Below are 27,905 nucleotides of genomic sequence, written 5' to 3'. Positions count from 1 at the left end.
TCTTTTTCTGGCAAGATCGAGTTGAAGATTGTTCCTAATAAAGCATCTGATGTTGTTTCCTCATATAGTTCTGAGTCAGTGGACGCAGGTGTCAACATATCCCTCGAGTCTGTAAAAACAAGTCCAAAGTTCATTGTAAACCCCGATGAGGGTAATTCATCTGTTGATGTATTTGATTCAAATTTCAATGAAATAAAAGATTCTTCTTCTGAGTACATTCCCGTCTCTATTTCATCTACTGAATCTGCTTTAAAATCTGATAATCTTAATAATAACAATCAAGACTCCCCCTCTGATGAGGATGCCGACGAAACCCCCCCTGAAATCAGACATATGATCCAACAGGAGGAGAGTCGCCGAGCAAAACCACTTGATCAGGAAGTTGAAACTGTGAACATTGGTGACAAAACCTCAGTTCAGGAAATAAAGATTGGCAAAACTTTATCTCCTGAAGAACGCGAGGAATTGATCACCCTGCTTAAAGAGTTCAAAGAAGTTTTTGCTTGGTCATACGATGACATGCCTGGATTAAGTGAGGAAATTGTTCAGCATCGCTTACCCTTAATCCTTGGTGCTAAACAAAAGAAGCAAAAACTCTGAAAACTCAAAACAGAATGGGAGTTGAAAGTTTATGAAGAAGTGAAGAAATTGTTGGAAGTAAAATTCATCCAAGTGGTGGAATATCCTGAATGGCTCGCGAACATAGTACCGGTGCCCAAAAAGGACGGGAAAGTCAGAATGTGTGTTGATTTTAGAGATTTGAACAAGGCAAGTCCTAAAGATGACTTTTCTCTTCCAAACATTGATCTCTTGGTGGATAACACTGTCGGGCATGCTCTTTTATCCTTTATGGATGGATTCTCAGGGTACAATCAGATTAAAATGGCACCTGAAGACATGATGAAGACAGCGTTCATTACTCAGTGGGGTACTTATTGCTACAGGGTGATGCCGTTCGGTTTGAAAAATGCTGGTGCTACATATCAGAGAGCCGCTACGACTCTTCTTCATGATATGATTCACAAAGAGGTTGAGGTTTACGTTGATGACATGATCGTAAAGGGGAAGACTCGGCCTGAGCACACTGTTGCCCTGAGAAAGTTCTTTGAGCGGATCAGGAAGTATCAACTTCGTCTGAACTCGAGTAAATGTGTATTTGGCGTTACGTTAGGGAAACTCTTGGGGTTTATGGTCAGCGAAAGAGGAATAGAGGTGGACCCGCAAAAGATCAAGGCGATCCAAGAAATGTAGCCGCCTAAAACAGAAAAGCAGATCCGAGGTTTTCTTGGAAAGGTTCAGTATCTGAGACGGTTCATAGCACATCTGACGATGAAGTGTGAACCCATTTTCAAGCTTCTGAAGAAGAATTCCTCGAAAAAGTGGAATGCAGAATGTCAGGAGGCCTTTAAAAAAGTTAAGCAGTGCCTATCCTTGCCCCCTGTTCTATCACCTATCATTCCAGGCCAACCGTTGCTGTTGTACTTATCTATCACAGATACAGCGATGGGTTGTATGCTTGCTCAGCAGGATCTTGAGTCTAAGAAAGAAAGGCCCATTTACTACATCAACAAGAAGATGCTGGAGTATGAATTAAAATACACTGTTTTGAAGAAGACTTGTCTCGCATTAGTTTGGGCAACCCAGAGGCTTAGACAATATTTGTTTTCAAACAAGGTTCTTCTGCTTTCGCGAATGGACCCTCTAAAGTACTTGTTTGAGAAACTTGCCCTTACAGGAAGGACTCCAAGGTGGTTATTGTTATTGTCTGAGTTCGATATCACTTATGTCACCCAGAAATTAGTTAAGGGGCGGGTTATAGCTGAACAATTGGCTGATGCTCCAGTTGAGGAGAATGCTGTTCTAAAAGCCGAATTCCCTGATGAAGAGATTATGGATATCGAAGAAGAAGAGGTTCTCAATATCAAGTGGTTAATGTACTTGGATGGAGCCGTAAACAGTCATGGTCAAGGAGTGGGTGCAGTCTTGGTATCTCCAAAGAAAGAGTACATTCCTATCTCCATCAAGTTGCAGTTCGAGTGCACCAACAACATGGCAGAGTACGAAGCTTGTATTGCCGGACTCGAAGCAGCCTTAGCTTTGCAAATTCAAGATATTGATGTGTTTGGGGATTCTATCCTGATCATTTACCAGATTAGTGGACAATGGAAAATTCAGGAGCGTCACATTTACTCACTTGTCAAGGACCAGAAATTATTTTGCTGATGCTTTGGCTACTTTGGCCTCGATGTTAGATATCTCTGCTACAATGGAAGTTCAACCGCTAGCCATCAGACTGCAATGGGCTCCTGCGCACGTAAATGCTATAGAGATTTCAGCTAGATGTCCAGATGGGAAACCTTGGTACACAGATATCAGAAACCTCATTTCGGGCAAGGGTCATCCTCCAGAAGCTTCAAGCAAGGAAAGAAAAACTCTTCAAAAGTTAGCTGCTAATTTCATCATTTGCGGTGAAGAGCTGTACAGAAGGTCATTTGATGGCATACAACTCCTTTGCGTTGACGAAGACAAAGCTGCAGAGCTTATTGACCAAACTCACGAGGGAGTTTGTGGAGCTCATATGAATGGAAAAATGTTGTCAAGAAAGATTCTTAGACTTGGCTTCTATTGGCCCACAATGGAAGCAGACTGCTTCGCATTTGTGAAGAAGTGCCATAAGTGCCAAGTTTATGCTAATCTCATTCATGTTCCTCCTTCGGAGTTGTACTATTTGACTTCACCGTGGCCGTTTTCAGTATAGGGGATTGATATAATTGGGAAGGTTTATCCAAAGTCTTCGAGCAGGCATGAGTACATTCTGGTCGCGATTGATTATTTTACGCAATGGATTGAAGCCGCTTCGTATGCTTCCATAACTTCGAACACAGTTGCGAAGTTCATCCGTGCCAATATAATTTACAGATATGGAGTACCTCACGAGCTGATTTCAGATAATGGGTCGCATTTCAAGAAGGAAGTGTTACACCTGTGTGAAGAGTTCAAGATAAGGCATCACAAGTCGTCTCCTTATAGGCCACAGACGAATGGAGCCGTTGAAGCAGGAAATAAGAACATCAAGGTAATCATCAGCAAGATGACGGAAACTTATAAAGATTGGTCGAACAAGCTTCCTTATGCTTTGTGGGCTTACAGGACGTCAATCAGATCCTCAACAGGTGTGACTCCGTATTCTCTGGTGTACGGAATGGAAGCTGTTCTCCCTGTTGAGTTAAGAATTCCCTCTTTGAGAGTAATGATGGAGGCCAACCTGCCAGAGTCAGAATGGGCGAAGGCGAGGCATGATGAGCTACAGATGATAGATGAGAAGAGGCTGAGAGCCTTGTATCATATCGAGGGATATCAGAGGCAGATTGAGAGAGCTTTCAACAAAAAAGTGCGCGTCCGAGATTTGAAGACTGGAGATCTTGTTTTGAAGTCTTATAGGGCACCAGTATTTGACCCAAGGGGAAAGTTCAAGCCAAACTGGTCTGGTCCTTACATTGTTGATGAAGTCTTGCCTGGAAAAGCTGTAAGACTCCTCAATGAAAATGGAGAAAAATTAAATGAACCTACAAACCTGGATCAATTAAAAAAATATTATGCTTAAGTACACTAGGAGGCCATCCTTGGACGATTTGAGCTTCAAGCCAATATCCCAAATGTTTTAAACTATTTGCAAACCCTTTGAGCCTAAAAAAATGAATGATGAAAACCATTTCTGCTAAATGCACTTTTGAGCCAGAAGCAAAATCGAGGTTTCTTTGTCAAACTTAAATCAGGGGCATCTTTTATGACCTTCGTCATAAAAGATTTTAAACCCGAACTACGTCGGACCTGATCCCTAACTCTTCAGGGGTACGTAGGCAACCTGATTAATTCAGGTTCGGTCAAACCTTGGGATAAAATCCCTTTCAAAATTTTGAAGCAAAATGCTAAACCATTCTTTGAAAAACCCCAAAGGGAACTACGCGGATCTGATCCTTCATTTTTGGGGTACGTAGGTAGTCTGGCTAGACCAGATTCGGTCCAAATCGTTTGAACCAGAACATCCTACCCTTTTGAACCCAAGCTCACCTAGAAAGTCATTTTAGTGCAAGCGAAAGTTGAGACAAGTGGTCTTTTAGACCGAATACTGGAAGGCAATAGTTGTGACTTCCTGTGAAGAGAGAAATCAAGGAGATGGAGAAGTAGTCTTCAAACAGGACAGGATCCTGGAATCCGAGAAGTGTCAGTGAGACTTGCTTTGATATCCTTTTTAAACTAGGGGCATTAAAACTGAGCAATCTGAATGGGGTAACAACCATGACGGAAATCCCGATAGAGGAAAGTAGAGCCTCTTGACATGGTTTTCGAGACTACTCTAAGAGTGGCTAGTCTTACCATAATAAAATAACACATTTTATCTAAGGGTGAATCAAAAGTGAGTCAAGTCCCTTGAGTAATTTGAGTCTTCTTTGATTGAGTCATTGGAAGTCTTTTTCTTATTTTTATCATTTTTTCTCTCTCAATGTCCGAAGTGTTTGGCACTGGAAGAGCGAGAGTACACCTTCTGAAATGCAAAAAAAATTCAGAGTAGATCCTGGTTTAGAAATCAAGGAAAGGGCAAGAGCCATTTTGTTCAAACTTGCCAGAGACATCAAAGCCTCAAGTAGTGAGCAATGGAAGAAAAAATTCTCAGACTCATCCATTGTGGATATCCTTTTACCCATATACCAGAGAAAGAACCCATGCAAACTTGAATTTTCTTACCTATCCTGGTTTTGCTCTCCAATGAATCCTGTCATGGAAGTAATCATACTAGGGGCATCTTTTATGACTTGCGGCATAAAAGATATCAAATACAAGATAATTGAGATAAATATTTTCAGCAAATAGAAGCAAGAGAAGCTTGAACGCTCTCTTGAATCAAATTCTTCAATTGAACTCATTCTTTGAAAGAGTCAATGTTTCAGAAAATCTAGTCCCCAGCAGAATCTAGAACCTGCTTTTGAAGTTTTCAAACCCAGCAGAATGTAGTTCCCTTGTTAAAAGGAGTCAATACCCTAAAATTCTTTCAAGTTACTTGAGTTTGGTTTTCAGCAATGATCATGCACTCCCATTTATTCTCGACAGGAGATAGCTATACTATCAATGAACTCGATATAAGATCGATAAACCCATCAATCATGTTTGCAAGCCTTTTGGGCCTAAAAAATATATTTTTCTTTGTTAAACCCAAACAAGGGCCATTTTTTTTAAGAAAAAAAAATCTTTTGATTGCTAGTTGGTGAGGTGCCAAGTAGTGGCCTGTTTAATTGTTGCTTAGTGAAAAGTAGTTTCGCCTTGGTATTGAATGTTTGGGAGAGAAGTAGTTTCCTCAAATATTTGAATACCGAGATGATTAGCAGTGAAAGGTCAAGTAGTAGTGACTTGCATAATCATCGCTTCGCAATGTGTCCCTACCTAACAAGTTAGGAGTCAGGCATATCGGCGTGGAGGTTTATATGGAACTGTGTTACATCACGGGCGTATAAATCTGGGGTCCTGTGAGATAATTTAGCGATTCCTTTGTTGATTTAAGACTCTTTGAGTATAAATGTTTTGTGTTGATTTGAGACTCTTTGAGTAGTTAAGGCCCTTTGAGTGTTACAGACTCTTCGGGTAGTTGAGACTCTTTGAGTACAAATATTTTTGTGTTGATTTGAGACTCTTTGAGTAGTTAAGGCCCTTTGAGTGTTACAGACTCTTCGGGTAGTTGAGACTCTTTGAGTATAAATGTTTTTGTGTTGATTTGAGACTCTTTCAGTAGTTAAGGCCCTTTGAGTGTTACAGACTCTTCGGGTAGTTGAGACTCTTTGAGTATAAATGTTTTTGTGTTGATTTGAGACTCTTTGAGTAGTTAAGGCCCTTTGAGTGTTATAGACTCTTCGGGTAGTTGAGACTCTTTGAGTATAAATGTTTTGTGTTGATTTGAGACTTTTTGAGTAGTTAAGGCCCTTTGAGTGTTACAGACTCTTCGGGTAGTTGAGACTCTTTGAGTATAAATATTTTTGTGTCGATTTGAGACTCTTTGAGTAGTTAAGCCCTTTGAGTGTTACAGACTCTTCGGGTAGTTAAGACTCTTTGAGTATAAATATTTTTGTGTTGATTTGAGACTCTTTGAGTAGTTAAGGCCCTTTGAGTGTTACAGTCTCTTCGGGTAGTTGAGACTCTTTGAGTATAAATATTTTGTGTTGATTTGAGACTCTTTGAGTAGTTAAGGCCCTTTGAGTGTTACAGACTCTTCGGGTAGTTGAGACTCTTTGAGTATAAATGTTTTTGTGTTGATTTGAGACTCTTTGAGTAGTTAAGGCCCTTCGAGTGTTACAGACTCTTCGAATAGTTGAGGCTCTTTGAGTATAAATGTTTTTGTGTTGATTTGAAGCTCTCTGAGTAGTTAAGGCCCTTTGAGTGTTACAGACTCTTCGGGTAGTTGAGGCTCTTTGAGTATAAAGGTTTCTGTGTGTGTTTGAAGCTCTCTGAGTGTTACAGACTCTTTGAGTGTTTGATTTGGGACTCTGTGAGTGTTACAGACTCTTTGAGTGTTTGATTTGAGACTCTGTGAGTGTTACAGACTCTTTGAGTGATTGATTTGATATTCTTTGAGGGATTGATTTACATCTGCATTGATAATGGTCTGCATTCTTTGAAGTAATTTCATTGGGTTCGTTTTCTTAAAGTTTTGTTTTAAAAGAGTGTGTTTGTGTTTGCTTTAATAGAGTCTTCGCGTATTGGTTTAGATCGTTGAGTCATGAGTATTAGAGAGAGGCTGTCTCATTGAGATGTCGTGATGCCAAGTTAAGGGTCGGTGAGAGGTCTTCTCCCTTTTGCTTGCAGTCTCTGATTCTCGTAGGGTTACTTCGTTGTGTGCCTTTGTGAATACTATCTTTAGAACCCAAAAATCCAAAAATTAGTTTTGCTTTCGGGTCAGCCAAAATGTGTTGTCTGTTCAGTTTCGGCGTTTGTGCGTTATACACGCTCTGCCAAAGAGGGGCATCTGTAGACACCCCATTTTGACCGAACCCTAATAGAGTCGTTAGGATAGAAACCCTATCAAACTAGTGTTTTAATGTCCTAAATTTTTTTCTAAAATAGGTTAGGGTCTTATTTAGGTCCCCGTAAATTTTTATCCAAATCCGTCGCGGTTTGCCTAGCAAACGAGAGAGGTTTGTAGCATAGCGTGATGTAGGAATAAGGATGGCGATTTAGCCAGAAATAGGGGTGCGCTGGAACCTGAAAAACCAGTTCAAATTTTTTGTAATGGGTTGTCTAGGGAGATACGGGGGGGTATACGGATTAGTATGTAACAAAATTAGTTAGGGGAGAATCTTAGGAAGCTTCCTTGGTTAGGATTTCTTTGATCTTAACCCTTGAATCAAAAGGTGATTCGAAGGGTTAAGATCAAAGGGAGAGAAGATATTTTTTTGCAAAGATTTTTTCCCCCCTGTTTTCTACTTGGTCCCCCCTGCTGGTATAAAAAGTAATTATAAAGACATTAGGGATGGGCTGTCCATGGAAAAGGAGGGGGGGCAATTATATCTTATTTTTGCTTAGGGCTTGCCCTACCCGAGGCACCCCCTCTGTGTGTAAAAAGGTATTAAAAATACGCTGAAGGTGGCTATCTCAGAGCAAAAGGGGGAGTCGAATTTTTGATATTTTCGTCAAATAAAACCCCAATCGACTAGGGTTTTGAAGAGAAGATTCTCGATCAAAACAGAGAACGAGAGAGAGATTGCAGAGAAGAGGGACAAAAAGGAGCCGCGGCCATCGTCTCCTCCAACCGATCATCTTCCTCGGCCTCTCCCTTGCCGCCGATCATCTCCACCATCTCCGGCCACTCTCACCGTCCTCCTCCCCCTCTACAACCCATTTCCATCTACCCATCTTCTCCGGTGGGTTCTTCACCGGAATCCGACCGATCTTCAACCACCTCCAAATCACTCCCCATTAAACCCTCCTTTACCCATATCAAAACCCCATTTCATTACACCTTTTCTATCTTCCCCACTCCATCATCTGCTGCCATCACCTAGCTTCAGCCACTACAATCCACCATTATCGCCCCTACTTTTACAAGCCCTACTCCATCACCTCCATCTCCGGTAACCCTCTTCACTTTCACTGCCCAAACCCATCATTCCTTAAATCCAATTTGAAACCCATATCAAATTCTCCATCAAACCCAAACCCATTTCTGAAATCCAGGCATCTTTCTCTCTAATTCCGACTCTTCATCTCGATTCCCATTACCACCACCCCTTCGCTCCAATTCCAGTATCCAATTCCGGCAATCCTGTTAAATCCGACCCTATCTCCTCCTAGATCTAATTCCCCAACATCTACTGGTTTGAAACCCATCTGCTTCTCATCATTTTCGCTCTGTGTGCACGATCCGAAGATGGAGAAAGGAGGTGCAACGAAGATTTAGCAATCACCGAAGCAAGAAGAAGGAAAGACGCACAATCTTCCCCATTTAGTCCATCTGTAAGTGCTTATTTCCTTTTTTCTCTTATTCTAGAATTTTCGTCTGCAGGCTATGTTTGATTTTCATGATTCAATCTCTTGGGATCTGTATGTGTTGAGAATTTCTTAATTGTAAGGTTATGAATCCTGATGGAAATGGAAATCAGAGTATATTTTGTTTCACGGTTTTTGGGTATATGTTTACTAAGGATCGCAGATTTTTCTTCATGATTTGCCATGTTTTATTAATAGTATCCCTTAGTTTGTTTAGTCCCAGTGAATAGAATTTGGGCACCAGTTATCGAAATTTGAATAGAATTTGAAATGGGTTTTGAGTTTGATGATTTGTCTCGCAACGGGTACTGGCTCTTGGTGTTTCGATTTAAAAGGTGGCAGGAATTTTTCGGAGTTTTGACTGATATTTTCCATGGTAGAAATGGTTAAAAATACACCATCTTGATGCGGTTATCATCTGGTTTTGGGTGTATTCCAAGGAGAAGATGAACTTGAATTTGGTTCTGAAGTGTTTTTCATTTGATTCTGATTAAAAATTGGAAGATCAGCAAGTGAGTGATTAACTCATTAAGTAATTGGGGTTAGCTATGTGCTGGTCATCCAATCATATGAGCTCCCCATCCTTAAATCATAGATCAATGTGAATCTACTTTGCTGGAACATCAGGTGATAGCGAGCCCATCTTTTGAGCACCAAATAGGATGGGTAGGCTTTATTAGAATTTCAAATTATGTGAGCCCATTTGGTTAATAATAGAATGACGTGTTCATATGTCGTGAAAATTTTATGGGCTTGGATGTCGCAGAGCTTGATAAGACGTGCTTTGTCTCTTAAGGCGCTCCTCCCTCGGAGGCAAGCGTTGGTCATATTAAAAAACTTACCCATAGGAGGCAGGTCTTGCCTCGTTGATAGAACCCTTCTTAAGTTGTATCCCAATTTGTACCCCCTACTAGTTGGAGACCAACTTAGTGTTCTTAGTTGCCCTCAACCTTTTTTATCATTGCATGGCCAATGATAGGGATACTTTGAGCCCTCGTTTGTATATAGGAGACTTGCCCAGTCTCATCAGAACCCTTGCTTACGTCATTTATGTCTCAGAGACAAGCTTTGTCTCATATAGAGACTTTCCCCTTTAGAAGGCTTACCTAGCCTCATGTTAGAGTGGCCTCCTCTTTTAGAACGAGTCTTTGACTTGATAGTGTTATTAGAGAGTCTCTGACTCATTTGTACTCCCTCCCTAGTGTTATTAGTTAGGAGTTTTTCCATTAGAGACTAACTCAGTCATATAGAGCCTTCCCTGCTTGGGATCTTAGATTGTTTTCTCTGTTCTTGGGACACTAGTTTACTTGTTGTGGTTTGTCTCTTTGAGACGCTAGTTGCTGGTTCGGGGTTTCCCCTTTAGCTTTAGGGCTTTGCCCTAGTTTGTGGTTGTACTTGCGTGTTTCCTTTAAGAGTGAAAACATTTTAAGGTCCAAAAGTATTGGAATATTTGAAAACACAAAAACATTATAAATTTAAAACATCAAAAACATTTGAAAACATAAAAAACCTTAAAAGATCTAAAGTGTTGAGTGTTTTTAGTAGCGTAGTTAGGAGAGTTCGATTTTCGAACTACGTTGGCTTGATCCTCTTCCACGAGGTACGTAGTGCAGCTTGGGATCTTCATCCCAAGTCCAGCCAAACTTTGTAAATAAATGCTTTAACCCTTTTTCTTCAAAACCTTGTTTTCAACAAGATCTTCCTCTAGAGTTCGGAGTTTGTCCTAGATAGAGAGTTTTAGAGTTAGGAGTTTGTCTTTGATTTGTTGTGTGCTTTGTTTGTGTTTGTTTTAGAGTTAGGGGTTTGTCCTAGAGTTATAGGAGCGCCTCCGTCCGGTCAGTTGGCGATCTGCATCGCCGACTGATGACTAGAATAGGATGTGTTAGTCAACCCTTTGTTTTCCTTAGGAAATACAGCCTAGTTACACTTAGTTTGTAAGAACCACCTGCATTAGCTTATGGCTAACCTGCATTTAGTTAGGGCATATAGGGTGTCCTAAAATCTACAATTCACTGTAATTTAAATAATCGTTCAAGAAGCTTTAATAATTAGTCCGGTCTTTTAGATCGAGTCTAAGATAGAGGTCTAGGTGTCTTAGGCATCATAGCTTAGAATAGGCGCGAAGAACTACGCTGCTCTGATTCTCGTGGAGGCGGGGATACGTAGGCTTCTTTGGATGAATATCAGACCATCCGAGGACTCGGGCTAAATCGTTTAAAGTCTTAGGATTTGTTGTTTTGTTATGTTGTGTATTTTGCTATGTTTTCTTACTTTCATGCGCAGACCTTTTACCTTTAGCTGTAGCATGCATGTGTTTGCCCACCAAAACTTAGACACCCGTTAGGTTTTATCCCAATTTGTACCCCCTACTAGTTGGAGACCAGCTTAGTCTTCTTAGTTGCCCTCAACCTTTTTTATCATTGCATGGGCGATGATAGGGATACTTTGAGCCTCCTTTGTATATAGGAGACTTGCCCAGTCTCATCAGAAGCCTTGTTTACGTCATTTGTGTCTCAGAGACAAGCTTTGTCTCATATAGAGACTTTCCCCTTTAGGAGGCTTACCTAGCCTCATGTTTGAGTGGCCTCCTCTTTTAGAGCGACTCTTTGACTTGATAGTGTTATTAGAGAGTCTCTGACTCATTTGTACTCCCTCCCTAGTGTTATTAGTTAGGAGTTTTTTCATTAGAGACTAACTCAGTCATATAGAGCCTTCCCTGCTTGGGATCTTAGATTGTTTTCTCTGTTCTTGGGACACTAGTTTACTTGTTGCGGTTTGTCTCTTTGAGACGCTAGTTGCTTGTTCGGGGTTTCCCCTTTAGCTTTAGGGCTTTGCCCTAGTTTGTGGTTGTACTTGCGTGTTTCCTTTAAGAGTGAAAATATTTTAATGTCCAAAAGTATTGGAATATTTGAAAACTCAAAAATATTAGAAATTTAAAACATCAAAAATATTTGAAAACATAAAAAACATTGAAAGATCTAAAGTGTTGAGTGTTTTTAGTAGCGTAGTTAGGAGAGTTCGATTTTCAAACTACGTTGGCTTGATCCTCTTCCACGAGGTACGTAGTGCAACTAGGGATCTTCATCCCAAGTCCAGCCAAACTTTGTAAATAAATGCTTTAACCCTTTTTCTTCAAAACCTAGTTTTCAACAAGATCTTCCTCTAGAGTTAGGAGTTTGTCCTAGATAGAGAGTTTTAGAGTTAGGAGTTTGTCTTTGATTTGTTGTGTGCTTTGTTTGTGTTTGTTTTAGAGTTAGGGGTTTGTCCTAGAGTTATAGGAGCACCTCCGTCCGATAAGTTGGCGATCCACATCGCCGACTGATGACTAGAACAGTATGCGTTAGTCAACCCTTTGTTTACCTTAGGAAATACAGCCTAGTTACACATAGGTTGTAGGAACCACCTGCATTAGCTTAGGGCTAACCTGCAATTAGTTAGGGCATATAGGGTGTCGTAAAATCTACAATTCACTGGAATTTAAATAATCGTTCAAGAAGCTTTAATAATTAGTCCGGTCTTTTAGATCGAGTCTAAGATAGAGGTCTAGGTGTCTTAGGCATCATAGATTAGAATAGGCGCGAAGAACTACGTTGCTCTGATTTTCGTGGAGGCGGGGATACGTAGGCTTCTTTGGAAGAATATCAGACCATCCGAGGACTCGGGCTAAATCGTTTAGAGTCTTAGGATTTGTTGTTTTGTTATGTTGTGTGTTTTGCTATATTTTCTTACTTTCATGCGCAGACCTTATACCTTTAGCTGTAGCATGCATGTGTTTGCCCACCAGAACTTAGACACCCATTAGGCAGGTCACACATAACCTAGCGATGCTTAGGTGACACCCTTCTTTCATTTATGTTGTGTACGCTTATTATTTCATCCCCGAGTCATACATGATTAGGTAGACGTCTTCGCGGGGATATTTCGTTCCCATTTCATATGATTTTCGCCCGAAACTCCTTGAGGTTAATAATAAATGGCGTAAGAGACCAAGTGCCTGCACTCGGACGAATTGGGGGTGCTCTTCGGACCTTCTCCATTCGTAATCAGGCACGGACCTTTTGTATCTTTGGTTATCCATTGCAGGCAGAGCATTTGTTTTGGTTCCATGGCGTATCCATGGATGGTGACTCTGAGTTATTTTTAGGTACATCTCAGTTTCAAGCCCTGCTCCGGATCAGGATGTATCTCATTCGTTATGTATCGCCACTCATGCTATGCTATGAGAGTGGCACCTATTTTGAGAGTTCCTTGGTAGAGCTCGCCTTCACATGTGGAGATCTTTGAGGATTGCAGGGGGATCTCGCGTCCCTCATTGCACTCGTCCTCTCAGATCGGGGTCCACACACATCATTAGAAGAACACACAAATTCTGTCTCTGGAGAGATGTGCGCAATCAGTGCCGAGTAGTAGTCTGGGTGTAGTCTTTCTGCACGTGGAACATAGATGTCACTCAGAGGGACTACTATACGGCCTTCCCAAGCTAAGTAGAGAGTCCTGCCCAAGTTTGAACTAATTCTTTTTGGCAAGTAGAGGCGAGTGGGTGACTCCCAAGGATGTTGTTTTGCTCCGAATTGACTCATAATTCGGTGAGGGACGTAGAAGAAAGTGTATTCTAGACCCAGGAGACAAAAATACTCAGTTTGGGAGGTCCTCAAGGTGAAAGAGTTAGAACCCGGGGCTCTGCAAGCAATATCACAACTGTCGCGGGTTTCCAACCAGTCACGCCACTCAGGTTCACTATTGAAATGAACTTTCGGTTTCCACGACCAGAAGTTCGAGATAAAAGGGGTTGTCTGTGGATGGGGAATTGCTATGTGAAGCTTTAAACAAAGCCAAATGTACAAAAAGGTAGAACATCCTGAGAAAGGAAGGTGAGGGTGTTTAGAAACTCGGTCTAACCCTCTGAAGGTTTCAGCCAGAATAGTGGGCACGGGATTGGCATCCAGGGACAATTGGTCGATAACATTAAGAAAGGTGAGAGAGACTGGATTGTCTTCTTGGCATAGGATGTACTTTCTGTACATACAAAGTGTATAGGCCTCACGACGATGTTGCTGAAACATGACGTCCTGCAGGTTTCCTTCTGAGGAGTAGGCGTCTATGAGTCTATCTATGTATAGACCATCTGTTGACATGAAATCCTCAGGGTCCTGTCCTGGCATGCAAAGGAGCCTAATACAGCTGAGTCTATTAATCCCATATATGAGCTCGAGGCAGATGATGGGTCCATTCTGTATATACTGCAAAAGTGTACAGCATTCTTCGAAAGTGGGACACACGTCCTGAAGACCAAAACGAAAGACGTGATACCGGGGATCCCAGAATTGTGCTGCTGCTTTGAGGAGATTCCAATCTATTAGAATAGACTGATAGAAAAGAAAGGTATACTCATGATGAGTCAGGTAGGTGAAACGGGAAGAACTTATTGATTTCGCATAGCTTTGTATCCATTCAGACATTATTTTCGTAGACATGGTATGTTCCATATAAAAGATAACAAAGAAATTTTCAGACAATCAAAAAGATTGATACACTACCTATGCACATACTTTTTATTTATTCACATTTTCTTTTTATTTTACACAAAGGCCTTTGACAGGCTATTTACAAAGTAAAAACGGTAAAAGAAAAGATAAATGGTGTTCTCTGTCTTCTACACAGCTAGATCAACGACCGAGAGTCAGCATTCTACCTGCAATATCTCTATGCAAGGCAGGGTAGTAGTCAAGTGATGCCTCATCCGTTTGATTTCCAGAGACACGGAGGTTGGAGACAATAATCCTCTTTTCCCATCTAGCTTTGTTTGATGTACGCTGGTGGAAGATTCTTGGAGGACGGAATTGATAAAGGGGATGGGGAATCTCCTGTCTGGACCCGTACTAGCGCATAATACGATCTAGGATGTAAAAAGAAGATTTTTCTAATGCCAGAATTTTGATATGGTTGGACTTATGAGTTGTTAGAGAGAAAGACAAATGTCTATATGATTTCCAAATTATATCTTCTGATGCGCGACTACCTAGCCAGGATGTCCATTCGAACTAAGGTGGAGAATGCAAGGGGAAGCTATCTCAGAGTGCTGGACAGTGAGGTATCGGGCACATACGCAAAATAGGAGGGCCCTATACCGGTACATTTGATAGAAAATATCCTTCAAATTTCTATCTGAGGAAAATTCACGGAGATGAAAGACTGTCTCGTATCACCTCCAGTCCTGTCATCAGCAGTCGCAGGATGACCATTCCTCCTTTATCTTTCAAATACGGAAACATCCCTTGAATGTATGTTGGCACAAGAAGATCCAGAGACAAGAAAAGAAATGCCGGTTTATTATCTCAGTAAGAAGATGTTAGATTATGAACTGAATTACACTCACCTAGAGAAAACTTGTTTAGCATTGGTGTGGGCCACTCAAAGGCTTAGACACTACTTGCTATCACAAAGAATCTATCTCGTCTCTTGTATGGATCTGATGAAGTATCTCTTCAAGAAGCCAGCCCTGATTGGCAGAACCGCACGTTCGTTGTTGTTGTTGTCAGAATTTGACATCACGTATGTCACCCAGAAGTTCGTTGAAGGCAGAATCATTGCAGAGCAATTAGCTGATGCACCCACTGAAGATGCAGAACTGAGCCGTGAGTTTCCATACAAAGGGATCATGACGATGTGGCTTTGACTGCACCAACAATGTGGCTGAGTACAAAGCTTGCATAGCCGGTCTGGAAGCAGCTCTATCCTTGGAGGTACAAGACCACGATGTATACGGAAATTCTCTATTAATCATCTGTCAAACAAATGGAAAATGGCTCACCAAAGAAGATAGGTTGATTCCATATCACACTTACCTTACGAGCCTGATGAAGAGTTTCCACAACATCAGCTTCACCTACATCTCTAGACTAAGAAACAAGTTCGCTGATGCGCTAGCCACCCTTGCATCCATGGTTGATATCCCGGTTGGGGTCAAGGTCCATCCTTTGGTGATAAAACGACATGTCGTCCCAGCACACGTACACATGATTCAGATAGCAGCCAGATGTCCAGATGAAAAACATTGGTATTTTGATATCAAAAATCTTATCTCCAGCAGGGGACACCCCCCAGAGGCCTCTTTAAAGGAGAGAAGAGCATTGCAGACACTGGCATCTAGGTATGTCATTTGTGGAGAAGACCTCTATCGCAGATCATTTGATGGAGTTCAGCTCCTTTGTGTTGATGAAGATAGAGCCGCAGAAATCTTAGAAGATGTTCATTCCTGTGTCTGTGGTCTTCACATGAACGGCAAGATGTTGGCACGGAAGATCCTTCGTCTTGGTTACTTCTGGACTACCCTTGAAGAAGATTGCTTTTTCGTTTGTCAAAACATGTCACTTATGTCAGATCCATGCTAACCTGATACACGTGCCGCCTTCAGAGCTGCACTCGCTCACATCTCCGTGGCCGTTCTCAGTCTGGGGTATTAATATTATTAGCAAAGTCACTCCCAAGTCATCCAGTAGGCAAGAATATATACTTGTTGCAATCGATTACTTCACTAAATGGATTGAAGCACAATCGTACGCTTCAATATCGTCAGCATCAGTCGCAAAGTTCATCAGGGCCAACATCATCTGTAGATATGGAGTCCCTCAAGAATTGATATCAGCCAATGGTTCGTATTTCAAGAAGGAAGTAACATCACTGTGTGAAGAATTTAGAATTAAGCACCATAAGTCGTCTCCATACAGACCTCACACTAATGGCGCTGTCGAAGCAGCTAATAAGAATATCAAGACTATTCTTCGAAAAATGACCCGATCATACATAGATTGGTCCAGTAAACTCCCGTTCGCACTCTGGGCATACAGAACGTCTGTTCGCACTTCTCTAGGGCCACTCCTTATTTACTCACATATGGTATGGAAGTTGTCCTACCCATCGAGTTGAAAATCCCGTCACTCAGAATCCTGATGGAAAGCTATCTACCAGAATCATAATGGGCTTGTATTCGTTATCAAGAGTTGTGTATGATGGATGAAAGAAGGTTGAAAGCAGCGAACCATGTACAAGGCTATCAGCGCAAATTAGAAAGAGCTTTCAACAAGAAGGTTTGAATTCGTGAACTCAGAGAAGGGGATATGGTGCTAAGGGAATGTCGAGCTTCTATCTTCGATCCACAGGACAAGTTTAGACCTAACTAGTCTGCCCCTTACGTCGTTGATGAAATCTTGCCCGAAAAAAGCCGTCAGACTTCTTCACCAAAATTGGGATAAAATTTTTGAACCCACTAACCTCGATCAGTTAAAAATATATTACACTTAAAAACGATCGAATGACACATCACCCACACTTCTCGGAAAAGCCTCGAACTACACGGACCTGATCCCATCCTCTTTGGGGTACGTAGGCAGTCTGACAAACCCAGGTTCGATCGTCATTTGACAAAGCCAAAGCACCCAACTAGTTTCCTCACAGAGAAGCCTCGAACTACGAGGACCTGATCCCAACCATTTCTTGGCGTACGTAGGCAACCTGATTATCTCGGGTTCGGTCACCATCGGTAAAACCAATAAACCTTTTCAGGTCCCCACAAATCTTCCAAATATCCATAACAAGAAGATCTAAAGATCCGCTAAGTCGAAAACCTGAAAGGGCAGCTTAGGCAAAAATTAGGATCATCATAGCTGTAGAAACACAACCTGAAACTCACTTCTAGCAAAAGTTAAGGTATAAACGGTCCGTCAAGCTGAAAATCCGCAAAGGACGACTTGATTGTTGGCAGCGCATATCTTCGGAATAACCAGTCAGAGAATTCTTTAGTCAAAAACCAGATGAGTTAATACTTCAAACAATCTAAAGGGTCTCTGGACCATGATTAAAAACCAGGGGCAGGGAACACTGCCTATACCTAAGAACATTTAAACTCATCTATCTAAGGTTTCGACTTACCAAAATAAATCAAAAGCATTTGTTTCAATAAAGTCATGTCTACTTTCTTTCCTCCCTACATGAGAATTCAGAAAAACAGAAGCAATTCCATCTTCTCCTCTTAGCTAGATCCTTGCTTAGCTTAGGTAATCATTTGTTGAATGAAGGCACAACGGATTTCTTTATCTCAGAAGGTCATCATCCTACTCAGTAGCCCGCCTACAGATCTCAGAAGATCATCTTAGCATCCCATCTACAAATCTCAGAAGATCGACTCAGTATCACGTATGTAGTCCTCAAAAGATCAAGATCCAGTTTGGTACTCCGTGTACAGAAGGAAAGCGTTCGAAAGAATGTAACCTTACACTTTGTGGCTATTAACATGTATCTCCCTTGTGTTTGTAATAAAATTATTACCCTGTTTTCACCTTGTATTTAGCTTTCTCTTGACTATGGGAATGAATGAATGATCATGCATTTTGTGTTATTAATCATATTTCTAGGGGCATTTTTGTATAAATACCCATCTAGAATGCATGTCTATTTATACAAAAATCCACTTTTGTCAAAAAGCAACAAGCGCAAACAATTGTAGATAAAAACAAACGAGTCAAAAGTGATCCATATATATGTCTGATCAATTGCAAAATACATCTCATCCCCAACTGGGGTAACCAAAAAAAAGAGAGAAAGAAAACAGAATGCACAGATCATTGCCCTGGTGGTGGTAGATCTCTCGGATCCTGCCCTGGATGATCCCAAACAAAGAAAGGTGAGGGCATGTCTGTCCTAGGCTGGGAAGCTGAAGAACCCCCTGGGTCTCCACCCCCTGAAACCTAGACACTACCCAGTAAGCGATCTAGTGAACTGGATCCTATCCCGGTGTCAAGCCTGTCGCGAGTCGAGCAAGGCTCATCTCCAGTAGCTGCGGCTGCTCTGTCGCTAGGGCCAACGTCTGGCTCTGGAGGAGGAGGAGCATACAGGCGTCCTGGACCAACTCCAATCCTCACCCTCGTCACCCGGGTAGCTCTCTGTCTCGCTAGCCTCTTACCCTGCCTGCGATCAGGTGAGGTAGTCTAAGCAACCTCAGGGTCCTCTGGGACATAGTCCTCATCAGCCTCGTCGTCTCTATCGTCGGGTATTGTCCCGACCCTCTGCTACAGGCATCTCTGGCCTGTACACCTCCTCTGGCTTAGGGTCTCTCTGCCTGTACTTCCTCCCCATGTACCCACAAGATGTATCAGAGCATTAAGATATATCAAATCATAGGTACAGGAATTCAAATTCAGAAATGAGAAGAGCAAATACCTATATGGTCCATGCACCCTCGCTCGCAGCCAATCTATCTCATGCTGGAGCTCAGTAATGGGATGAGCGTCCACCTGCCGAACCGCCACCATCCTCTCATTATTTCCTATCTCATCACTTGCAAGTCTCCGTAGAGCACCCACCATCAACAACATCTGATTCGCCTGATTGCGAGGGATCTACATTTGCCAAGCAAAAATCAAATCAAAAGTGCAAGCAAATTTCAAATTCTGAAATTAATGCATAATTAAATTCACTTACCTCGGGAAAGGTCTTTAGAATAGAGTATCGAATCGCCCCTGATGGCCGAACTACCTCAAACTCGCCTCTCCTGTCACATGAAGGTATCGTCCAGCCTGGCAGTGGAAAATACTCAGGAAGTGAAGAAGGACTTGCCCCTGAAGAATCGGGTCGAGTAGCTTTCTGCGAGACGCTCGGGCATGAGCTCTCGGTATAGCTGGTGGGCGAAGAGCTGTCCTCGCCGGAAAAGTGGACGACGAAGGCGCCATCACTATCTCCTTTCCCCTGCAGCTGGTGCGGTCGGGGCAGGCTCTCTGATCACTGGACCACCTCTAGCTGCAACGGTTGTGGCCCTGATGGCGGCATAGAAAGCCCTGTCCTCATCGTAAGGCGCAGGAACCTCAGGGACATCACTTGTCTCTGGATCCTCCTGTAGAAGACCAAGGATTCGCATCAGATATTGCATTTCCAAATAATCCTAACTAAAAGGAAAAAGGAAGGTATAAAAGAATACCTCTCCTAAGGTCAAAGGACCCATCAGCTCAACAGAAGCCCAAGCTCTATAGTCTCCTTGCCGGAAGTGGTCGTCTGGGACGATAAATCCTTGTGTTCATTGGACCCCTCGCCGAGCCTCAGGTACCCAGTCTATGGTCCTCAAACTGCCAGCAGGATCGTAGGGGATCCCCTGACTCTCGTTCCCTAGCGACTGTCAGGCGATCCTATCAGGAAGGTAGATGGCTAGTCCCATATGACAAATGAACGCCACTGTCCTCCGAGTAATGCTCCTTGTATAATTATATGCGTCACCCATGATATCTGGGTGATCATCCAAAAGTCTCCACCGAACCTGCCAAGTCATAAGCCGTGCATCAAACGCAATGTGTATTTTTTGAATTAAGAGGATGCAGTATTGAAAATGAAAGCAAATTAAATTACTCATAGTATCCAGCTGAATCCGGTCTATCGCTCGACGAACCTGATCTACCGAGTACAAGGGACGTGATTCTGTCTCCCAGTTCCAGCGTCTCTGCGCTGGAAAGAAAACCCTTGTCGACTCCCTTGGTACAGGAGTGAGAAGGCTGAAGCACTCATAACCCCATGCCTGTTCAAAAGTCATCAGAAAATATTTCAGTTGCTTAAACAGTTCATGACATGAATAATGAATCATGAAGGAGCAGCTAGAATATTTTTGAAATTAATGAGAGAAGGGGCGTACGGCCCAAATGTACCAGAGACCACACAGAGAGTGTGATCCGTCACGTGACAAAGCATCCGTCTCACGGATCAGATAATCATAAGCCGCTCCTCCCCAGTCATACTCCGCGAGCCTGTCAATGTCGCAGATGATGCTCAAGAACTCTCTCCGAACGGCATTCCCTGTGTTGCTAAACAGTGTGTGGCCAAGAAGGCCCATAACAAAGCTCCTCACCAACTGGTGGTAGTAGTCATCTCCTGGAACTGCTGGTCTGGCTGGCCAGTGATATAATCGGCTCATCTAGAGCCTCGACGAAGAAGCATGTGAAGGTCTACCATCTTGGTCCAGAGGATCATGCTCTAGTACTCCTAAAAGCACCCTGACATCTACCTCTGTAGCATCGGTCAGCTGAATGGGGATCCCTCCCATCCGGAGTCCTATCAGTGCAGAAAAAGTTGCAGGAGTCATCATGACTTCCCCAATCGAGAAGTGAAAAGTGTGGGTCGTCTCCCACCATCTCTCAGAAAGAGCAAACACAAAGCCTGAACCCACCCCCTCAGAATTCGGAATATATTCAGCAGATTCAGGTCTCCCGTACTACCGAATAAATCAAGGATTCGCACGTCTTTCTTCACAAAGTCCATGTAAGGCATCCTTTAGGCATCAACTGCCTCTCAAACCTCTGTTTTGGAATTCTGGAACCCTTGGAAACAATCCAAAGCATCCTAAAATCATTCCTGGCAGAAGCCAAGCACTTATAAACGAGTCTCGCTCCATGCTAAATTTAATCTGGAACACGTAAACATCTTGTTTTCTCCCCAGTTGAGTATACCGATGTCTACCCGCTATTGGGAAATCTTAAAGGCAATCTTATGCCACTCAAAGCCTCCCCGACAGAGCATTCCTTCTCATCAGCAGGGTCAAGGTTCTACAACAGGACATTCTCACCAAATAGATCAATCAATCGCCCTACAAAGCCGGGTAATCCCAAAATCCTTTCAAATGATTCGTCTGATAGTAGATTTATCCAAACATGGGTCAGTCAATATCAATCTCGATCTCTCAGCAGATGTTTACATCCCCTTCAGAAGCAATTCTTCAAATCCATCGACAAGATGTCGACCTTTCCCTCCCGAATTATTCAGATCCCCGGCGGAGTTTGCAACCAAATTCCCAACGGACTTTGTACCCAAATCCCCAGCAACCTTTTCCCACTAAAGTTTGTACCCGCGTCAACAACAGATTGCCAAATCAAGCAATCAAAACCAGCAACAGCCTCATGAGGCATCATTCTCAACAAAACTCTTTTCGAAATACTTTCAAACCTAGAATAAACCCATTTCCACATGGTATCTAATATGAAGTAACCCGTTATGGCACGTTAACTCTCCAGGGCAAGTCCGTCTGAACACGGTAGCCCTTTCGACCCAGAATAAACCCGTTTCCACACCATATCTAATCTGAGTTAACCCGTTATGGCACTTTAACTCTCCAGGGCAAGTCCATCTGAACACGGTAGCCCTTTCGAATCAGAATAAACGAGTTTCCACACGGTATCTAATCTGAGTTAACCCGTTTTGGCACGTTAACACTCTGGGCAAGTCCGTCAAAACATGGTAGCCCTTTCAAACCCAGAATAAACCTGTGTCCACACGGTATCCAATCTGAGTTAACCCGTTATGACGCATTAACTCTCCAGGGCAAGTCCGTCAGAACACGGTAGCCCTTTCAAACCAGAATAAACCTGTTTTCACATGGTATCTAATCTGAGTTAACCCATTATGACGCTTTAGGTCTCCCAGGTCAACCCATTATCACGCGGTAGCCCTATCAAACCAGTACAAACCCGTTATCAAACGGTATCTAATCTTAGCTAACCTGTTACAACGCATTAGCTCTACGAGTCAACCCATTATCACGCGGAAGCCCTCCAACCTAGAATAAACTCATTTCCACACGGTATCTAGTCTGAGTTAATCTGTTATGGCACCTTAACTCTCCAGGGCAAGTCCGTCTGAACACGGTAGCCCTTTCAAATCCAGAATAAACCCGTTGCCACACCGTATCTAATCTTAGTTAACCCGTTATGGCACGTTAACTCTCCAGGGCAAGTCCGTCTGAACATGATAGCCCTTTCAACCCAGAATAAACCCGTTTCCACACGGTATCTAATCCGAGTTAACCCGTTATGACGCATTAACTCTCCAGGGTAAATCCGTCTGAACACCCTTTCAAATCAGTGTAAACCCGTTTCCACATGGTATCTAATCAAAGTTAACCTGTTATGACGCGTTAACTCTCCAGGGTAAGTCTGTCTGAACACGATAGCCCTTCGAACCAGAATAAACCCATTTCCACACGGTATCTAATCTGAGCTAACCCATTATGACGTGTTAACTCTCCAAGGCAAGTCCGTCTGAACACGGTAGCCCTTTCAAATCAGTGTAAACCCTTTTCCACACGGTATCTAATCTAAGTTCACCCGTTATGACGCGTTAACTGTCCAGGGTAAGTCCGTCTAAACACAGTAGCCCTTTCAAACCCAGAATAAACTTGTTTCCACATGGTCTTCAATCTAAGTTAACCCGTTATGACACGTTGACTCTCCCAGGTAAGTCCGTTTGAGCACGGTAGCCCTTTGGAACCAGAGTAAACACATTTGCACAAGGTATCTAATCTGAGTTAACCCGTTATGACGCGTTAACTCTCCAGGGTAAGTTCGACTGAACACGGTAGCCCTTTCAAATCATTGTAAACCCGTTTCCACACGGTATCTAATCAAATTTAACCCGTTATGAAGGGTTAACTCTCCAGGGTAAGTCCGTCTGAACACGGTAGCCCTTTCAAACCCAGAATAAACTCGTTTCCACACGGTATTTAATCTGAGTTAACCCGTAATGGCGCGTTAACTCTCCAGGACAAGTCCGTCTGAACACGGTAGCCCTTTCAGATCAGTGTAAACCTGTTTCCACATGGTATCTAATTTGAGTTAACCCCTTATGACGCATTAGCTCTCCAGGGTAAGTCCGTCTAAACACGGTAGCCCTTTTAAAACCAGAATAAACTCATGACTCAATTCCTCAACAAAGTTGATGAAATCCGTCTGCGCATGGTAACCTTTTCAAACAAGAATAAACCCATCTCCACGCGGTATCCAATCTAAGTTAAGCCGTTACGATGCGTTAACTCTCTAGGGTAAGACCGTCTGCACACAGTAGCCCTTTCCAAACCACCCAGCGTAAACCCATTTCCACACGGTATCCAAACTGAGTAAACCCATTATGACACATTAACCTCCCAATTTGAACCCGTTATCACACGGTAGCACATTCCGAGCAAACCCATTATAACGTGGTAGCTCTATAGGAAGGGTTTGTTGTTTCGCTTTCAAAACCAAAAGTGTTTCGCTCTTGCAATGATCCTGCAAATCAAATCAAAGCCCGAGTAAGTCCGTTTATAGACGGTAGCTCATCAAAATCAGACGCTAGTTAAAACACAGTGTCATATCAAAATCTTGTGTATGATCCATCGTATCAATGAACAGATGTCGCTTTGGCATTTTTGTTATTAGTGTCTGCTCTGGATGTCAAAATGACAACCCCCAAGGTCCCTCCCCAAATCAGGTGTCCTTAACCTGACCCAGAGGTCCCTCCCCGAATCAGGTTTCCTTAACCTGATTCCCGATGTCCCTCCCGGCTGTTAGTATTGACGTTCATCCCAGGATTCGTTATAAACGGTCGTATTCTCAAAACCCCAAAACTGTCGGTGAGAGGTTTCCACTCGATTACCTGACAACAAGATTCCTCAGAGAGGGCTACACGCCCAAGGACCCGATGTGAGTCTTGCAAGCTTATCATTAGCCTTCATTGACAAAATTTTGCTTTCTCCTTACTTTGGCATTCTGGTGCTTCGCACCCTCTACCAAAGACGGGCATCTATAGACACCCAATTTTGTCAAGATAGTATTAGTGATAGGTGACGCGAGGAAGAACCTTATGACGAGTTCCACAGCACCAGTTGTGTTTCTCTCAATCTCTCTTTAGGGCAACAAACTATTTCTGACAGCCGTTTCACGACCACCAAAAAGCCTGTTTCCACACAGCAACCGCCTTTTTTTGGCAAACCAAAAGCCTACCTACACAGCACCCGCCTTTTACAGCATCCACCAGTAAGCCTGTCTGCACGTGGCATTCCCAATCGGTAGGTTAACTTTAGATCCAAACTCTCTTTTTGTGCCCAAATGACACTCTGTCTCTCGAACGCACTCGATTTCTGATTTATTCGAAAGCCCTGAACACAAGGAATCCAACGGACCTGACCGCGTGCGAATCGTAGTCCAGTCGGAAGAGATATGGACAACCGAATGCATTGATAAGAGACGAAACCACCGCCACCCGAATGCCCGTTTTAACACGGCAAACACCTTTTTCGTCGAACCAGAAGCCTGTCTACACAGCGCCCATCATTTACAACATAAACTGGTAAGCCCATCTGCACACGGCATTCCCAATCGACAGGTTAAATTTGGATCTGGAACCTTCTTTTGGCATCCAAAGGACACCCAGTCTCCCGAAAGCACCCGATTTCTAGCTCATTGGAAAGCCCTGAACATAAGGAATCCAAAGAACCTAACCACATGCAAATTGTAGTCCAATCGGAAGAGATACGGAAGATCGAACATATCGATAAGAGACGAAAAACACCACAAAATAGAACAGCGAAGAGACGAACTATCGCGGGAACCGGGGACGACATCATCCACCTTTATGGGACGAAGTCATCCCAAATTTCATCCCAGACGAATTTGAATTCATCTGAGACGAAATTGAATTCGTCTGAGACGAAATCTGGATCGAACTAGATATTTTTTACCCCTCCTTTATAAATATGGAAGCAGGGGTAAAAGTTTTTTTAAAACACTTACCTGTCTCTCTCTCCCTCTTGGTGTATACACCTTCTCCCTGGTATTTCCCCCTTTTTTCTAAACCCCGAACCCCTGCAGAAAACCAGACAGAAACCCTAGTTAGCTTGCTTTAGAAGAGAGAATGTAGAGAAACACTAGGTAGCTCTTCTCGGACGTCGGCACTCCACCGAATTTTTGAAGGTTCAGAGCGTCTGTTTTTTTTACGCCGTTATTCTGTCGAATTTCGTAGAACTACGAGCTACTTTTCCATAGTAGCGCCGTTGTTCTGTCGAAATCTCAACACAAGAGCAGTTACGCTGCCCAACTCTCTCCAGTGGTAAGTTAAAAATCCTAAAAATGTAATTCCTTTACTTATCAGTTGTGTATTTACAAAACGGGTAGGGTGGGTTTCATCATCCGTGATGTCAAGCCCCTCTACTTACCCCTTTACTACTTTCTGCTAGCTTTGATTTACAAAACTGTTAGGGTGGGTTTCATCATCCAGATGTCAAGCCCCTTTACCTGCCCCTTTTCTACTTTCTGCTATTTACAGTTTTCATTTACGAAACTGTTAGGGTGGGTTTCATCGTCCAGATGTTAAACCCCTTTACCTACCTTTTACTAATTCTAGCACTTTACTGCTTTCTGTACTTTTACATTTCAAAGTAAGGTACAGGGTTGAGATGTCAAAGAGACTTGTTCCGCTACGGCCGAGCTCTCGAGACAAAAATCCCTTCGACTTGCTTTTACTTTCTACAGTTTACAGCTTTCTGCATAGTAAGGTGCGAGGTGGTGACATCATAAGATCTCGGGCGCACAAATTGCCCCCTGAACTTATGATATAAACCCCTCTGCCTTACTTTTACTTCATGTACTGTCATTTTCAGTTTGATTTACGGGGAGGGGGCCTACTTAGGATCAGTTGCAGAGTTTTCTTGGAGCCTGCGACATATGGTCCCAAACAGGATTGAACCGAACCGCGCCTTTATTTCAATTTTTTCTTTTCTTTCTGTACAGTCATTTTCCAATTGATTTAAGTTAACCCACGTTGTGAGTAAGTTGTGATGTCTGGATCTTCCGTAAGCAACTTACAAGACTAATCAGGTTAACTATCGCTTATTTTCAGTTTCTTTCACTACATTCAGAATTAAGAATAATCTAACAAGGGAAATCAAATCAAATCCTTTTATTTTAAATCCTTCCAAAATGCCAATTTAAGTTAAGAGACCAGATTAATCCAGGCAAGAGGGGTGCTTAACACCTTCCCCAATTGTAACCACAACCCTTACCCGGGTATCTGTAAGGACCACACCTTAAGCAAACAGAGTAAAATATATGGTTCTATGCTCAGGGCAAAGGAACCCCTGATTTCTATTCTTCCAAATGAAATTCGATTCGTTACTCATTTCCTTGGAAGAATAGACTCGGGTCCTAGGCCCTAACCTAGGTGGCGACTCTAAGTTTCTCTAACTGGCGAAGTTAGGACTACGGTCCCGAGTTCACAAGTAGCGCAGATCAAATAACACCCCCCTCTTTGAAAACCCGATTGTGGTGATCCCCTGTCGTCCTGCTCAAACACGGGAAAAAACTGGCCCCCACACCAAGCAACCCTTGGTTGCCCCATGTGGTTCCCAAGTTTCCAATTTTGTTTGTACATTATTTCTTTCTCTCTCTCTCTCATTCCAATTTCATTAGTTGTGCTGCTTTAATTTGGAAAAAAAATCAAGCAATATTATTCTAAATATTATTTGAATTCCAAATTGATAATGGCACACCACATGGGGCATGTGGGCATGGGTCCCACCCAATTTCGTCCCATACGGGTCCACTTATCCAATCCAAATTTCCATTGCATTTTTTATTTAATTCCCAATTAAATTAATGCAATCCAATCTTATCCAATATAGGATTAAAGGTCGAGTAAAATTTATGATATTCCCAAAATACCCTTATGGTTAATACTTAACCATTTTAGTATTCGCAATGTATCCCATAGTGCATATACACTATATACATTGTGTATATCCTTTCAATGCATCCAATGCCACGAAACTAGTTCGTGTCAGCAACCAAATAAATGCGGGACCTCTATCCAATAGATTATAATAGGTCAATCGAGTAGTGAGTGGGATTGTAGCAGGGATTTAATGGTAGATCCTGCAAATCCCACAAGTGGGCCCCACTGTGATTATTGCTCCGTAGCTAATGCTACAATCGTATTGAGTCAGTGGCCTCCATCGAGACGTAACCCTGAAGATAACCGTCAAGTCATCTTACCCCTAAGCACATCAAATGTGCACGTCCTTTCTCCAGATCCACATCTACCGAGTTGAGTCCTACGAGGTGTGGACATCAACTACGCCCTGAGCTCACTCACGGTATGCCTTTAAATCAAGCAGTGTTGGCCCCCAAATGCATTTGCTAAAATATTTTAAAACTTATTTTGTGAAATCCTTCTGATAAACACTTTATCAAATCTACCAGGCCAGGTATTTTTCTAGGCCTACCTCTGACCAAAACCGTAGATGTGATCCTATAAAATATGTGGAGAATTCATGTCGGGTATCACTATTGACTTTGAAGGTTTGTCCAACACTCCAGCACTACCCTCTGGTGACTCCAAGAGAATCACGGTTAGATAGACCAAAAATGAGAGACTCGCCAACAGACAAATAAGACCCTTCCGGTCAAGGGACATGCAAAGGATTCTGTCTGGAAGAATAGCTCAACATTCTCCTGTCCACAAGCTATTCTAATGTGATCCTGTTCAGTACGGAATCTCATTGTCGTACCCATTCTATCTTGCTTAGGGTCCACTAC

At 42.6% G+C, this 27,905-nt stretch overlaps 2 protein-coding genes across 2 annotated transcripts; one reads left to right on the top strand and one right to left on the bottom strand.

Annotated features, from left to right (window-relative positions):
- Positions 1-14,851: 14,851 nt before the first annotated feature.
- LOC143850350 (uncharacterized) lies at positions 14,852-15,923 on the top strand. The gene is made up of 2 exons (XM_077359609.1): positions 14,852-15,167; positions 15,238-15,923. The coding sequence occupies exons 1-2, from the start codon at positions 14,852-14,854 to the stop codon at positions 15,921-15,923; spliced, it is 1,002 nt and encodes a 333-aa protein (XP_077215724.1).
- A 2,155-nt stretch (positions 15,924-18,078) lies between these two features.
- Positions 18,079-23,592, bottom strand: LOC143851333 (protein MAINTENANCE OF MERISTEMS-like). The gene is made up of 6 exons (XM_077360722.1): positions 20,204-23,592; positions 19,964-20,089; positions 19,502-19,834; positions 19,009-19,417; positions 18,748-18,926; positions 18,079-18,646 (listed from the first exon to the last, which is right to left on the bottom strand). The coding sequence occupies exons 1-3, from the start codon at positions 20,480-20,482 to the stop codon at positions 19,697-19,699; spliced, it is 543 nt and encodes a 180-aa protein (XP_077216837.1). The 5' UTR covers positions 20,483-23,592; the 3' UTR covers positions 18,079-18,646; positions 18,748-18,926; positions 19,009-19,417; positions 19,502-19,696.
- Positions 23,593-27,905: the final 4,313 nt, after the last annotated feature.

This window comes from Tasmannia lanceolata, unplaced genomic scaffold, assembly GCF_043159265.1.
Source record: "Tasmannia lanceolata isolate RefF3 unplaced genomic scaffold, GAP_Taslan_0.1 ptg000018l, whole genome shotgun sequence".
Classification (NCBI taxonomy): Eukaryota; Viridiplantae; Streptophyta; class Magnoliopsida; order Canellales; family Winteraceae; genus Tasmannia; species Tasmannia lanceolata.
This window is presented reverse-complemented; position numbering and strand designations above follow the sequence as displayed.